The 17,290-nt window shown below is 37.6% G+C and overlaps 1 protein-coding gene across 1 annotated transcript; it reads right to left on the minus strand.

Moving 5' to 3' along the window:
• Positions 1-8,320: 8,320 nt before the first annotated feature.
• On the minus strand, positions 8,321-17,275 carry LOC140925300 (probable alanine aminotransferase, mitochondrial). The gene is made up of 5 exons (XM_073375301.1): positions 17,266-17,275; positions 11,109-11,185; positions 10,280-10,383; positions 9,001-9,105; positions 8,321-8,420 (listed from the first exon to the last, which is right to left on the minus strand). Exons 1-5 carry the CDS (start codon positions 17,273-17,275, stop codon positions 8,321-8,323), a joined length of 396 nt encoding a protein of 131 aa, XP_073231402.1.
• Between the last annotated feature and the right edge of the window lie 15 nt (positions 17,276-17,290).

The following is a 17,290-nucleotide window of genomic DNA, read 5'->3' on the forward strand; positions in this document are numbered from 1 at the left end:
TTCTTTCTAAAGGTAGACGAACAACAGAAGAGAACGGGTAAAAGGGTGAAGCGAAAAGGAGTAAAAGAAAACAAGTCATGCCATTATCTTCATCCGAGTGCATCACCTGGTTTGCTGTAACCCTTACCGTGTGTGTTGCTATAGTAACAGTGAACCTTCTATCAATCATTCTTTTTATAAAAAACCGCAGTCTTCGTACTCGTGCCTTGTACCTAGTTATAAGCCTGACCATAGCTGATATGTTTGTCGGAGGATTTTCTCACCTTCATCCATTTCGACTCCTCTCACTTTTGTCATGCGACATTGTGAAAATGAACTTAAGTCGGGAACTGAATTTGATAATTATCTTTCTCTTCTCCTGGTTTCCTCTGGCCTCTCTAACAAACATTGCAGTCATTTCATTAGATCGGATGCATGCAACAATTCGTCCCTTCAGGCATCGCCTCATCAAAAAGTGGGTCTACGGGGTTACAATTGCTGGTGTCTGGGTTTTAGCTGCAATGGTATCAACTGCCAAGTCAATAGTTCGGCGATATGGGAAGGAATGGTTGAGAAAATATAGTCTTTCCTTATGGTCATCACACTGTTGTTTGTGCCTATTTGTTATCTGTGTTTCTTACTCTTCCATTGTTGTTAAATTTTTGTGTGGAGCGCATCCCCAGCACAATGGTGCAGCCAACAGACAAAGAAAACTGACCGTAACATTATTCATAATGACTATCGTATCCTTACTGATGTGCTTACCATATGCAGTTCTTACTTTTCTTTCTATTCAATCTTTGACTAGTATCATGAAATTCCTTTCGGCTTCCCAGGAATTTGTACGTTTGTACTTGTCTTTAATCATTCTATCTTTGATGAACTCGCTTGCTAATCCCATCATTTACACAATCAGAATGCCAGAGTTTAGGAAAGCTCTCCTGCTGTTATTTAAACGTCAGCGAAGACAAAATGCCCGAGATATTCCTCTTCATGCGCTTTGACTTTGTTTTAACAATTGGAAGCCAACTAATGATTTCTTTATCTTCATAAAAAAAAATAATAGTAATAAAATAATAATAATAATAAAAAACCGTAGCTGATTGTATACTATTATCGCGGCTTTTAAAGTTCGATAAAAAGGCCGTAAATAAATGTTGTGGTGCAATTTTTTTCTTTGGTTCAAATTCTTTTTTCCTTTGTTTTAAACTCTGATACTCAATCGCACATAACCATACCGCAACACAAAGGAAAACAAAATCTAAACCATTGATGAGTTGAACCACAGTATTTCGTCAAATACTACAACTCAATACAGAGTCGGTTAGTAGTCTCGTTTATCTTTTCGTTATGTTTAGTATGCTTCCAAAATGAAAAGATATCCGTTACATTTCCTTGTTTAGAGTTAGTCATTATGATTGTGGTCGCAAAACATGAAATATATCCATTATGTACATTAAGCGCAGAAATTGTTTAGTTCTTAATTTGTTATTTTACAACGCGATATCTACTTTAATAATGCGACTTGTTTTGATTGGAAAATACCGCTGTTAGTAAAAGCAGTATTTTAAAGAGACTTCAATAAAGTTGCTATTTATATAAACAGGATTTCTTTACGTTCTTATCTGTGTCTGGAATATCACAAGGAATGGGCCGGAAAAACGTTGAAATGGGAAAAGCACACTTCAGTGTCTTAAAGATGGGAAAAGTCAGAAGATTATTAAAAAAGTCTTTTTTTTTCAACGCCAATTTTAGAAGAGGATTATAAGAATGTTGTTTTTCCTCGTTGTGTGGTTAAGGACATTTGTATACAGCTTGCCAGATACATTCAAGACTCTTTCTGCCACTATTGTTGAACATTTCCGGGCCTTTTTTTGGAAATAATATATAGCCAAATCTGGGAAGGGAAGTCAATTGAAATTATTCACGAAGAGTATGCATGAAATATCTATTTTTTTCATGGTCTCACTATCGACATTTGATTGTCTTAGAAGGGTTAACGGAAATGATAGTCACATTTTCATTTTGGTGATCAATTACTCCCTATATACCAAACAGACCTTCAATATTTTTTAAGAACGAAATAAAAATGTTAAAAAAGTATTAATGTAATAGATTCAAATACAATTTTAGCCACAGTTAGATTGTTAGTTAACTAGTTAGTTAGTAGTACCCTTTGCATTTTACCACGAACATTTTTTGCTCCTGATGTAATAACATAATGTTTTAAGCTGTATATATCTAGCCGGATTTTTGAAAACGTTATCGTCAAATGAACCTTTTCCGTCCAACAGTTTTTTTCGGCCAAAAACTATATCCAAAGTAGCCCATTATAAAACCTAAGACTGCAACCATTGCTTTTTTTTCTTCTCCTCCTTTCCTGATCTCCTCGCTCTTTCTTTTTCTCCTTTCCTTTTCCTTCGTTACTGTGATTTTGGAGCCGTTCTCGGGCTTAAGAAACCTGCCTTTTGACGCCTTTTCACTCAAATGACTTCAAATTTAGTTACGTCGGTTTTCCAAAAATCGTTTAGATATACTATAATATATTTTATCAGCAGATGTAGAGCCATTTTCTTTGGAAATGCTGTAAATAAACCACCACCATTATAATAATGATAATTCTCAGGTGAACGAGCGCTGAGTAGAGGTTAATTAGTTTTAAAAACATTCAGCGCTGAAACGAAATTTAATGCCCTCAACTTTTAGTCAACCAATTTATCCTAATCTCCCCTCAAACGTCACTGATATTTTTTCCACAGGTGAAAACAAGGGGTTTCACTTCAGCTTTTGTGAAGGCAATTTGAAAACCTTTAAGTTAAAGGTGAGCTCCCTAATTCGTCGAATTATTATTCATGTATCTTCATTACTGTTTGTTCACCTCCTACTTTTCTTTTCTAGGTAATCAAACTTTATTCAATTCAAATTATTTCTAAAGGTAGACGAACAACAGAAGAGAACGGGTAAAAGGGTGAAGCGAAAAGGAGTACAAGAAAACAAGTCATGCCATTATCTTCATCCGAGTGCATCGCCTGGTTTGCTGTAACCCTTACCGTGTGTGTTGCTATAGTAACAGTGAACCTTCTATCAATCATTCTTTTTATAAAAAACCGCAGTCTTCGTACTCGTGCCATGTACCTAGTTATAAGCCTGACCATAGCTGATATGTTTGTCGGAGGATTTTCTCACCTTCATCCATATCCACTCCTCTCACTTTTGTCATGCGACATTGTGAAAATGAACTTAAGTCGGGAACTGAATGTGATAATTATCTTTCTCTTCTCCTGGTTTCCTCTGACCTCTCTAACAAACATTGCAGTCATTTCAATAGATCGGATGCATGCAACAATTTGACCCTTCAGGCATCGCCTCATCAAAAAGTGGGTCTACGGGGTAACAATTGCTGGTGTCTGGGTTTTAGCTGCAATGGCATCAACTGCCAAATTCAAACTTGGGCAATATGAGAAGAAATGGTCGTATCTTTTAAACTTATGGTCATCATACTGTTGTTTGTGTCTATTTGTTATCTGCGTTTCTTACTCTTCCATTGTTGTTAAATTTTTGTGTGGAGCGCATCCTCAGCACCATGGTGCAGCCAACAGACAAAGGAAACTGACCGTAACATTATTCATAATGACTATCGTATCCTTACTGATGTGGCTACCACATGCGGTTTATATTTTTCTTGTATTTCAATCTTTGACTAGTATCATGGAATTCCTTTCTTCCGAGAAATTAGTACGTTTGGAGCTTTCTTTATTCATTCTATCTTTGATGAACTCGCTTGTTAATCCCATCGTTTACACAATCAGAATGCCAGAGTTTAGGAAAGCTCTCCTGCTGTTATTTAAACGTCAACGAAGACAAAATGCCCGAGATATTCCTCTTCATGCGCTTTAATGTACTTTGTTTTGAAAATCAACTAATGATTTCGTCATCTTCAAATAAAAAAAAACACTAGTTGATTGTATACTATTGTTGCGGCCTTTAAAGTTCGATAAAAAGGCCGTAAAAAAATGTTGTGGTGCAATTTTTTCCTTGGTTCAAATGCTTTTTTCCTTTGTTTTAAACTCTGATTCTCAATCGTACATAACCATACCGCATGGCTCCACAAATGTCCAGCGCTGGCCACAAGATCCCTACTTTCTTTTTTCATCCTTAGTTCTACACTTGTCTGAGGTGAGGAAGTGTAAAATAACCCTACATTCCTTTCTCATCCCAAGTTCCACACTTCTCAGATGTGTAGAAGTGTGGAATAGTCTGACAAAGTCAGGATCATGTCACCCTTTTCCCCTGGTCGCGAAACCTCTGTCATGCTTTACTTATTCCACACTTCTCAGAGGTGTGGAAGTGTGGAAAAGTCTGACAAAGTCAGGATAATGTCACACTCTTCCCCTGGTCACGAACCCCTTGTCATTCTTTACTTAGTTCCACACTTCTTACAAGTGTGGAAGTGTGGAAAAGTCTGATAAAGTAAGGATAATGTCACACTTTTCCCCTGGTCACGAACACCTTGTCATTCTTTACTTACTTCTACACTTCTCAGAGGTGTAGAAGTGTGGAATAGTCTGACAAAGTTAGGATAATGTCACAGTTTTCCCCTGGTCACGAACCCCTTGTCATTCTTTACTTAGTTCCACACTTCTTACAGGTGTGGAAGTGTGGAAAAGTCTGACAAAGTAAGGATAATGTCGCACTTTTCCCCTGGTCATGAACACCTTGTCATTCTTTACTTACTTCTACACTTCTCAGAGGTGTAGAAGTGTGGAATAGTCTGACAAAGTTAGGATAATGTCACAGTTTTCCCCTGGTCACGAACCCCTTGTCATTCTTTACTTAGTTCCACACTTCTTACAGGTGTGGAAGTGTGGAAAAGTCTGACAAAGTAAGGATAATGTCACACTTTTCCCCTGGTCACGAACCCCTCGTCATTCTTTACTTAGTTCCACACTTCTCAGAGGTGTGGAAGTGTGGAATAGTCTGACAAAGTTAGGATAAATTCGTCTAAAAATATATAGCATACTGTATAAAGTAATAATTGTGTCTTATCGGCCTAGAGTAGCTACCTGCAGATCTCTCTGTGGAAAAGGGGGATCACTGTTTAGGTGCGTGTTATAGGGTCGGCAATATTTATGTTATCTCTGCGGCACGTCACAAAATATTTGCATGTTCCACCCTCCTCTTCGTCTTTAGAGAGTCACTCTAAGGTGAATTCTTTTTCGAGGTTTTTTGGCCTTGAGCCACTCGCCTGCAACGCAAACAACGTAGAAGAGCTCAAAGGGGTAGTGAGAGGGAAAAGATGCGGTGAGCAATTGTTATGAATTTTTTTAGTACTAGAACGATCTGAGATTCATTTTTGGGGTCGTTGGCCAGAACAAATTTATTTTAATCCTATCACTTACTAAGTTATTTAATCACGGTCATTAATCCTTTCGCAGCATATAAGTGCATTCTAGCATGAAGCCATACAAACGTTTTGATGTTGTCATCTGACCTCTTTGTGTTCCACCTACAGATTGACACAGAAGTTTGCGAGCATTCCTTCTCTTAGCTGTCAAAATATGCAAAAATGACAAGGAAAATGAACAGAGGACACTTTGCCTATTTCATAATTTATGTCCAGAATTTACTTAATCTTAGAGAAGAGGAAAAACTACGAAACAGTGAATATATGTCGTGATCTAACAATGATCAAATTTGAATCCGTACTGATAAGGAAGAAAGCTTGGTTGGAGATCGGATTTCTTAACTTTAAGTTTCTTTCAACGGCTGGCATTGAAACAATGGTTATATCTGCTATTCAAAATAAAAATAGTTCTTGAGGAAAAATGTAAAAAACCATACAGAAATAAAACCATGTGCTCATAAAGCGCACTGAGCTTCTCGTGACTCAGGGAAAGTGTGACATTAAACTCAACTTGTCAGACTATTCTACCCTTCCACACCTCCGAGAAGTGTGGAACAAAGTAAAGAATGACAAGGGGTTCTTAACAGGGGGAAAAGTGCGACAATATCCTTACTTTGTCACACTATTCCACACTTCCAGACCTCTGAGAAGTGTGGAACAAAGTAAAGAATGACAAGGGGTTCATGACTGGGGAAAAAGTGCGGCAATATCCTTAGTTTGTCACACTATTCCACACTTCCAGACCTCTGAGAAGTGTAGAACTAAGTAAAGAATGACAAAGGGTTCATGACTGGGGAAAAGTGCGACAATATCCTTACTTTGTCGGACAATTCCACACTTCCACACCTCTGGGAAGTGTAGAACTAAGTCAAGAATGACAAAGGGTTCATGACTGGGGGAAAAGTGCGACAATATCCTTACTTTGTCGGACAATTCCTTACTTCCACACCTCTGGGAAGTGTAGAACTAAGAAAAGAATGACAAAGGGTTCATGACTGGGGGAAAAGTGCGACAATATCCTTACTTTGTCGGACTATTCCACACTTCCACACCTCTGGGAAGTGTAGAACTAAGTCAAGAATGACAAAGGGTTCATGACTGGGGGAAAAGTGCGACAATATCCTTACTTTGTCAGACTACTCCACACTTCCACACCTCTGAGAAGTGTAGAACTAAGTAAAGAATGACAAAGGGTCATGACTGGGGGAAAAGTGCGACAATATCCTTACTTTGTCGGACTATTCCACACTTCCACACCTCTGAGAAGTGTGGAACTAAGTAAAGAATGACAAAGGGTTCATGACTGGGGGAAAAGTGCGACAATATCCTTACTTTCTCGGACTTTTCCACACTTCAACGCCTCTGAGAAGTGTGGAACTAAGTAAAGAATGACAAAGGGTTCATGACTGGGGGAAAAGTGCGACAATATCCTTACTTTGTCGGACTTTTCCACACTTCAACGCCTCTGGGAAGTGTAGAACTAAGTAAAGAATGAGAAAGGGTTCATGACTGGGGGAAAAGTGCGACAATATCCTTACTTTGTCAGACTACTCGACACTTCCACACCTCTGAGAAGTGTGGAACTAAGTAAAGAATGACAAAGGGTCATGACTGGGGGAAAAGTGCGACAATATCCTTACTTTGTCGGACTATTCCACACTTCCACACCTCTGAGAAGTGTGGAACTAAGTAAAGAATGACAAAGGGTTCATGACTGGGGGAAAAGTGCGACAATATCCTTACTTTGTCGGACTTTTCCACACTTCAACGCCTCTGGGAAGTGTAGAACTAAGTAAAGAATGAGAAAGGGTTCATGACTGGGGGAAACCTGCGACAATATCCTTACTTTGTCAGACTACTCGACACTTCCACACCTCTGAGAAGTGTGGAACTAAGTAAAGAACGACAAAGGGTCATGACTGGGGGAAAAGTGCGACAATATCCTTACTTTGTCGGACTACTCCACACGTCCACACCTCTGAGAAGTGTGGAACTAAGTAAGAAGTGAAGAAACTCTGGATTTCATGGCCAGGGCTGGACATGGCCCCAACACAAAGGAAAACAAAATCTAAACCATTGATGAGTTGAACCACAGTATTTTGTCAAATACCACAACTAAATATAGAGCCGGTTAGTAGTCTTGTTTATCTTTTCGTTACGTTTAGTATGCTTCCAAAAATATGAAAAGATATCCTTTACATTTCCTTGTTTAGAGTTAGTCATTATGATTGTGGTCGCAAAACATGAAATATATCCACTATGTACATTAAGCGCAGAAATTGTTTAGTTCTTAATTTGTTATTTTACGAGATATCTACTTTAATAATGCGACTTGTTTTGATTGTAAAATACCTCTGTTAGTAAAATCAGTATTTTAAAGGGACTTCAATAAAGTTGCTATTTATATAAACAGAATTTCTTTACGTTCTTATCTGTGTCTGGAATATCACAAGGAATGGGCCGGAAAAACGCTGAAATGGAAAAAGCACACTTCAGTGTCCTAAAGATGGGAAAAGTCAGAAGTTTGTTAAAAAAGTCTTTTTTTTCCACGCCAATTTTAGGAGAGGATTATGAGAATGTTGTTTTTCCTCGTTGTGTGGTTAAGGACATTTGTATACAGCTTGCCAGATACATTCAAGACTCTTTCTGCCACTATTGTTGAACATTTCCGGGTCTTTTTTGGGAGATAATATATAGCCAAATCTGGGAAGGGAAGTCAATTGAAAAACTTTGAAAATCATAGATGAATGAAGAGTCATCAAAACTATTTAGCCTTTCTCGCGAAATAGAAATTTGTAAACAAGTTAGAGTTTTGCTTCTTCAAACATATATTTTACATCAGAAAACTTTCCCCTGATAAATGAGGATGGAGACATATCAAATAGTCTGGATTGAATACTGTCATCACTGGAAACTAAATCCAGTAAATCCATCTTGTCAGTTCGTGTCCTTAAACTGCGCCATGAATTCTTGGTGAAAGGTTCTTAGTCGCTCAAACATTGGAGCGAACGTCTCTTCAGAAGGAAGAATAGTGATCCTACCAAGGAAGATTAAAACATGAAATCGTTTTAAGTTATTTCCTTCGTATGGATAGTGGGTCTGAAAAATCAAAACCTTTTGAATTATTTTAACCCATAATGTGGAGATAAAACTTGGTCCAATTTCATCAGACTTTCACACGATGACAGAACGTCGCTTTTACAGACAAGTCGCTTTTAGGACGCCTTTTCCCACGTAAGTTTAAGCTCTGGTCCATACCGTATAATCCCGGTTGTAAGCCCTTCCTTTTTGTAAACACCAACTTTATCCCAGTTGCAGGCCATCCACTAAGCCCCCATCACCCCGGCTATGGGCCGATCTGTGTATACTCTTATTGCGTTCGTCAGAACGCATCCTAATTTAGTGTTCCTGTGGCACAAAGGCAGAATTTTTCGGTGTTGGGGGGAAAGAGTGGTCTTTTCAAATTTAAAGGTGCAGTCAATCTAATCAATCTAAATATATAAGACAAGCCTGCGAAAACCTTGTGACACAGGGGCGCAAATGATATCACAGAGAGGTTTTTAAAATCATCAAAATTCCGACCTGAGGTGGATGGCCCTTGTTAATTCAAATCTTACCTGTAGTAAAAGTTGTTACCGCTGCCTATCATATCAAAAACGTGGCCAGGAATCATGTAAATTCTTGTTTTCTCAAGCGCCTTCGTCTGGTGGCATTTTCTTGGCCTAAATAACAATGACAATACAAACAACTCAGTAAACTCAAAAAACATCTACACATCACTTTTGTCCACCCAAAATCCTTTCACTTCGCTCACCAAACAGACCACATACATACTTTCCTTGTGCGGGGAATACCGTAAAATTCCGAAAATAAGCCCTTCCATGTATAAGCTTCTCCAAATATAAGCCCCAGGGAGCTTGTACTTGGAAAATTGCCCTCAAATACAAAGTAAAACAAAGCAAAAACGGTAAATTTACTTCTAACTATAAGGCTAGCCCAATCTATTTTGAAACGCAAATTTCCCTCCGTATATAAGGCCCTTCGAATATAAGCCCCTCCAAAAATAGGCCCCTCAAAAAGAACCTTTGAAAAATGTAAGTTCCCGGGCTTATTTTCGGAATTTTACGCTATCTGTATTTCAAAGAATCCCTCGATGAAGCCTTGACAGGGAGCTGGTACTATATCGATACGACATATGGAATTTAGCAATGCAATATGGAAAGTTGAGAAAGTGCAATTTTAATTTTCGAGGGACATTATCAGCAGCCTGAATAAGATGGGAGCCTATAGCGTCCTTTTCACTTTTTCTAACCGAAGAACGCCTTTTATGAAAACTGACACGGCGGCAAACGGGTTGGCATTCTTCTAATATAAGGTGCATCAACGAGAACCTTGGCTTCTGGATCGCACGTTGTGGATTCCGGATTTTATGCTGTAGATCCGGGATGGCAGGTACTGGATTCAGTATTCCTTGTCCGTGAAACATGGATTCCAGATTCCAATCGTTAGCGAGATTCCGGGCTTCATATATAGAGCAGGCCCCAGCTGTTCAAAAGCTGGATAACGCTATCCACCGGATAAACTCTATCCAGTGGATAGTGCAATTGGTTTCGCTCATACCTATCCACTGAATAGTGAATTTATCCGGTGGACAGCGCTATCCATCTTATGAACAACCGGGTATGAATTTCGAATTTCAAACCCTAGAACTGATTCCGGATCAGTCTACAAGAAAAAAATTCCCGGGTTCCGGAATTCGGATTACCGTACACCTAGGATATCCATTACTGACAGTATTCTGCAGTGCAGCACTAGAAATGAAGGCCGGAAACAGTACATGATACCTTGGCTGCCTCGATAGCTTTCTTTGGAAGTGTTATCCTTGGAAACGCATACATTGCACCTGCCACCTCGTTAAACTTAACATTTTCCATTGAGTTAAGAACCTCTGTTGTCATCTTTGCTTTCTTCTTGTAAGAATCCTTGATGAGTGTTACTTCCTGCACAACGAGTTAAGCAAAAAAAAAAAAAAAATTAAAATAAAATAATGCACTAGGCATAGATATAAAAAGATTGGAGATTCCCGGCCTTTTATAATTCCCCTACTGCGTCGCACTTGAAGATCATTTTCTATGCATTTAAGAAGATTGCCAAATATTTCGGGAATAAATCTGATTTTTTTTGTTTTGGAGGCAATGTCACAAATGTTTGGGTGACAATACAATACAATACAATTCAATGAAATGCAAAGCAAAGCAATGCAATGCAATACAATACAATGCTATAACTTTTATTTAACGCGGTCAAACGTGTTTCAGTAGCTAAATAGCTACTTTACAGATATGAAGGAAGAAGGTTTAAATTGTTACAATTCAGATAAAACCTGAAACATGTTATAACCGTAGCGGCTTATGAGACATCCTTAAAAATAAGAGCACAAAACAGGAAAGGTCTAATTATTCCGATGGGATTCATGCAAATAGTGTAATCAAAAAACTAAAAGAAATACGTTTTGGCGCGCAAATAATAGCGGTGCCCTGTCGAGAGGAACGCATTCACTCGCCGCTAGTCCCTACGCGGGCCAAAGGATATGTAGTAAATGGTGTTCTTTCTTTGTACTATCTTGCACTTTTGTTTTCCTTGGCAAACTTTTATCAAAGAAATTCAGGAAAAATTCAGGAACTATTGACATGAAATAAGCTATAATTTGAAACTGTGGGGATACCTTGAATGATGCACGGAGCGAGGCGAAATGATCTTTGTGTGTGTCCATCAAATAGGGTCGATTGCATTGGTTGTGGGCTGATTAAAAAAGGAAGTTCAAGTTAACACAAAGCCTAATTCAGCAGCAAATTTTTAGTTATTTAGTGGGGATAGATATAATTAGGGGTAAAAAATAATGGCCAAGACAATTATTCATGTTTTAATAAACTGAGGTTTAATAGTGAAATATTATTTTCCAAAACAGATGTGCAGATAATTTATCAGACCGTATAAATCAAGGGAAGATTATTTTTCGCTGGAGTTACCTCCAACGCAGACGTCTTTTACAATCGGAACTGATACTTTCCAAACAAAAACTATAGATATACGTTTTTACTTGATCACTGGGGACATCCAGCATTGCGAAAGGTTAGTTATTTATTTAAAAAAAAAAACGAAACGGCTGAACAAATTAAAACTAGCCTGTACACAGACGTTGTTTTCTTTTTATTTTCGTTCTTTTCGAGAACATCGGCGAGCGAGAACGAGCGCGGAGCGCAAGAAAGAAAAATAAAGAATTTTCCCTTCTCCACCCGCAACCCCTTCCGCTGGCGGTCAGCAAATCCCCCCGCGGTTTTTGTTTTTTATTACGCGCGCTCGATGGACTTTGAAGAGAAAATAGAGGGTCTGTGAACAGGCTAGAACAAAATGAAATATATTAAAGGTTTTTACTGCGGTACCATGCAGTCAGTGAGCATAAATTTATTGTTAAACCGTTCCAGTTATAGAGCGCGATAGATATACTTATCTTAAACAAATCATTATTTGCCAGCCTGTTTGAAGTATGGTAAAAGCAAAGTTTTTTTTGCCCTATATCTAATAATCTCATGATCGTGTTCAATACAGGAGAGTGCAAGTTAAGGACAATCTTTTCCAAAACACCTTTAAGTATATGAAAAAATTTGCCTCATTGAGCTCAAATTTTCCAGGGAGGGATCATATTTGGTAAAATATTCAATTACTTGCGAGTTTTTATCGTTTTAGAATATCGCGTTTTGTTGTAGAACGTGTTTTACATTATGCGGAAAACATAGAAAGCAAAGGCAATTATTTTAAAAGCATAATATCTTTAGTGCAATATTTCCCAAAACTGGTGTGCATATAATTTTAAGACCGTATTTATCGAGCCGGAATTCGGAAGATTATTCTTTGCCGAGGTAACATCCAACGTAGACGCCCCAGTTTACAAAAGCCTAACTGATATTTCGCAAACCCTTTTTTCCGCTTTGTCAGTTGAGACATCCAGCAAACGGAATTTTGTGAAAGGTTAATTGCACACAAGAAGAAAACAAAATGAAACTTGACAAAAAGGTTTTAATTACGGTATCATAGAGTTGCGCATTTATTTAAGAACCGAATATTTTTAAACCTACGTACTCTACCACTGTTTAGGACATTCATAGGCCCTTTCGGCCTTTTCCGTGATGTAGTATATATAGGGACACCCAACGGTTGAATGTTTTGTGTAAAAAAGCTATAGTTCGAAGAAGCACAGTGTAATTGTCTGCAAATTTCTAAAGCTCGAGATGAAAAATGTTCGATTCGTCTCAATTTTCGACGCTTTTAGTCCATTAATTTTTCTACGATTTTCTGAAGTCGGTTTTTCACCTTTCCGTGACTTCCCAGGTTTGATAATCATTCGTAAAAAAGGACTACTAAAATGTTTGGCTTCAGAAATAGTAACGGAAAGAGGTTTCGCAAAATGTTGAGTTTTCAGTAAAAGATTAAATAGTATCAAAGATTTTTGGAAGAGTAAAAAGAAGGAGGTATTAAATTCGCATAAACAAAAGGAGATCTAGAATAACAAACCGGTTAAAAATTTTATAGTGCTTCTTAGAAAGAATTTGCAAATCTTTAAAACAATAGAATTTTGGAGAAAGCCGCGGCGTTGTGTTCAAGGAGCGAGATGTTTCTCTCGCTCCTCACTCCTGATATAATATGCCCCCGATCCATAAAAGGTTGCAATGTTTAAATACAGGGATTAGCTGTGGCGAGCTGAAAGCGACTTACGTCGTTTTCACATTTTCATATAAGAAATTTTAGTTCCGTTAACCGAGTGAAATTGATCGTATAGTTTGCATCAACTTAGAAAAACTACGGTATGATATTTTCTTAGTAGTAGTTCTAAAAGTTCCTTGACCATTCGCTGTTAAAAATCAAGAGTTCCCTTTTACGATGACCTTCATAGTTTACAAAACAGGAAAACACCATTAAACTTCCTTTGTTTCAGCAGAGACGCATTCAGAATAAAAACTAATTAAACCGTTTGTCCCAGCAACCGATACTGTCGATCAGCGTCCTAATGTATCTCCATTAGTGATCTTTGCGAAACTAACAACAACCTTCTTTGTCCACGTTCTCAACTGATTTCTTTTTTCAAATTCTTCTGAAAGGTAGACAAGCAACAGAGAGAAAAAGGGAATTAAAAGTGTGAAGCGAAAAAAATAACAAGCCATGATATCATCCTAGTGCATCACCTGGCTCGCTGTATTCCTTACCATGTCTGTTGCTATAGTAACAGTGAACCTTCTATCAATCATTCTTTTAATAGAAAACCACAGTCTTTGCACTCGTGCCATGTACCTAGTTATAAACCTGGCCATAGTTGATATGTTGGTCGGAGGATTTTCTCACTTTTCTCTATTTGTAACCTTACTCTACTTAAGCGACATTGTGCAATTTCCGCACTTAACCGTCGAACTGATGACATTAACAACCGGCTTTTTCTTCGTCTGGTTTCCTCTGACCTCTCTTACAAACATTGCAGTAATTTCAATTCGTCCCTATACAGCTCTTAGGCATCGCCTCTGCTCATTAAAAAGTGAGTCTACGGGGTAAAAATTGCTGCTCTTGTCTGGGTTTTACCTGCAATGTTTATTATACTAATCCTTAAGAATCGAATGTCTAACCAACGTCCTATATTTAGCACATCTAGTGGACCTTCAGTCTCTTCATGTGACAGCCCGGGGCACCCAACGACTGGTTTCCGTGAAATAGCTGTTCGAAGAATTAGAAGCACATATTATCTAGAGATTTCTACAGCTCGAAAGAACTAAAAAAAATTTGATAGATGATTAATGTATCATTCATCTCAGTTTTTCGAACTTTTCAGTCCATTAACTTCTATGATTGAAGCTGGGAATGGGATTTTCACTTTTCACTTGTCTTCCCATATTCGGTCATCATTCGCAAAAAATGGACTACTTATAATAAATTTTGGGCTTTAAAATCAGTAACGGAAAGATGTACATCGGAAAACGTTGAGTTTCTATATATTTAATAGTATCAAAGATTTTCGAAAAAGTAAAGCGCTGATAAATTCGCATCGGCTGAAGAAGCCCAAGGATGACCAAACAGATACAAATTTTATAGAGTTTCCTAAAACGCATTTGTAGAGCTGCTTTTTAAAACAACAATCTTAAAGATATCCTTAAATGGTTTTTTGAGTAAATTTTGGGGAGACGCGGCGTCGGATATGGTGGGCGGGTTGTAGAGCGATGTTTCTCTCCTCCTCACTATAATATATACTCACCTAAAAATACTTGCAATAGAAAATGTTAAAATACAAGGATTGTCCGAGCTAAGCCGCGACTTAAGGCCCTCTTCAGTCATATTTTCATAAGAATTTCAGCCCCTTTAACCGAGTGAAATTATTCACGAAGAGTATGCATGCAACATCTATTTTTTTCCGGTCTCACTATGGACATTTGATTGTCTTAGAAGGGTTAACTGAAATGATAGTCACATTTTCATTTTGGTGATCAGTTACTCCCTATATACCAAACAGACCTTCAATATTTTTAAAGAGAGAAATAAAAATGTTAAAAAAGTATTAATGTAATAGATTCAAATACAATTTTAGCCACAGTTAGATTGTTAGTTAACTAGTTGGTTAGTAGTACCCTTTGCATTTTACCACGAACATTTTTTGCTCCTGATGTAATAACATATGAAAACCTTAAAGTCAAGAAGACTTTTGCAGGGACTGATCAAACAACGTGAAATAGAGTTAAATTGCGATATTTCGACTGGCCCATACCAGTCTTCATTGTTTATCTATTTTGACTGATCACGATCTTTTTGGATCCGACGTTGAGTAAGATTGTTCGTACACGGTTTTTGCAGTGTTTGTTTTACCTTAACTAAACATCACATAATAACATATGTTCAGCTGTATATGTCTAGCCGGATTTTTGAAAACGTTATCGTCAAATGGACCTTTTGTTGCTCTTGTCTAGGTTTTACCTGCAATGTTTATTATACTAATCCTTAAAAATCGAATGTTTAACCAAAGTCCTATATTTAGCACATCTAGTGGAGCTTCAGTCTTTTCACATGGTAGCCCGGGGCACCCAACGACTGGTTTCTGTGAAATAGCTGTTCGAAGAAGCTCATATTATCTAGAGATTTCTATAGCTCGAAAAAAGTTAAAAATTCATGGATGAATGTATCATTCATCTCAGTTTTTCGAAGTTTTCAGTCTATTAACTTCTATAATGATTGAAGCTGGGAATGGGATTTTCACTTTTCACTTGTCTTCCCATATTTGGTCATCATTCGCAAAAAATGGACTACTTATAATAATTTTTGGGCTTTAAAATCAGTAACGGAAAGATGTACATCGGAAAACGTTGAGTTTCTTAAAGGTATCCTTAAATGGTTTTTTGAGTAAATTTGGAGAGAGCCGGCGTCGGATATGGTGGGCGGGTTGTAGAGCGATGTTTCTCTCCTCCTCACTATATAATATATACTCACCTAAAAATACTTGCGATGGAAAATGTTAAAATACAAGGATTGTCCGAGTTAAGCCGCGACTTAAGGCCCTCTTCAGTCATATTTTCATAAGAAATTTCAGCCCCTTTAACCGAGTGAAATTATTCACGAAGAGTATGCATGCAACATCTATTTTTTCCGGTCTCACTATGGACATTTGATTGTCTTAGAAGGGTTAACTGAAATGATAGTCACATTTTCATTTTGGTGACCAATTACTCCCTATATACCAAACAGACCTTCAATATTTTTAAACAACGAAATAAAAATGTTAAAAAAGTATTAATTTAATAGATTCAAATACAATTTTAGCCACAGTTAGATTGTTAGTTAATTAGTTAGTTAGTAGTACCCTTTGCATTTTACCACGAACATTTTTTGCTCCTGATGTAATAACATAATATTTTAAGCTGTATATATCTAGCCGGAGTTTTGAAAACGTTATCGTCAAATGGACCTTTTCCGTCCAACAGTTTTTTTCGGCCAAAAACTATATCCAAAGTAGCCCATTATAAAACCTAAGACTGCAACCATTGCTTTTTTTTCTTCTCCTCCTTTCCTGATCTCCTCGCTCTTTCTTTTTCTCCTTTCCTTTTCCTTTTTCATTAATGGCTTAAGACACCTGCCTTTTGACGCCTTTTCAGTCAAATGACTGCAGATTTCGTTACGTTGGTTTTCCAAAAATCGTTTAAATATACTATAATATATTTTATCAGCAGATGTAGAGCCATTTTCTTTGGAAATGCTGTAAATAAGCCGCCACCATTATGATAATGATAATTCTCAGGTGAACGAGCGCTGAGTAGAGGTTAATTAGTTTTAAAAACATTCAGCACTGAAACGAAATTTAATGCCCTCAACTTTTAGTCAACCATTTTATCCTAATCTGCCCTCAAACGTCACTGATATTTTTCCACAGGTGAAAACAAGGGTTTTCACTTCAGCTTTTGCGAAGGCAATTTGAAAACCTTTAAGTTAAAGGTGAGCTCCCTAATTCGTCGAATTATTATTCATGTATCTTCATTACTGTTTGTTCACCTCCTACTTTTCTTTTCTAGGTAATCAAACTTTATTCAATTCAAATTATTTCTAAAGGTAGACGAACAACAGAAGAGAACGGGTAAAAGGGTGAAGCGAAAAGGGGTAAAAGAAAACAAGTCATGCCATTATCTTCATCCGAGTGCATCACCTGGTTTGCTGTATTCCTTACCGTGTGTGTGTCTATAGTAACAGTGAACCTTCTATCAATCATTCTTTTTATAAAAAACCGCAGTCTTCGTACTCGTGCCATGTACCTAGTTATAAGCCTGACCACAGCTGATATGTTTGTCGGAGGATTTTCTCACCTTCATCCATTTCGACTCCTCTCAC

Source organism: Porites lutea, chromosome 2, assembly GCF_958299795.1.
Source record: "Porites lutea chromosome 2, jaPorLute2.1, whole genome shotgun sequence".
NCBI classification, from domain to species: Eukaryota; Metazoa; Cnidaria; class Anthozoa; order Scleractinia; family Poritidae; genus Porites; species Porites lutea.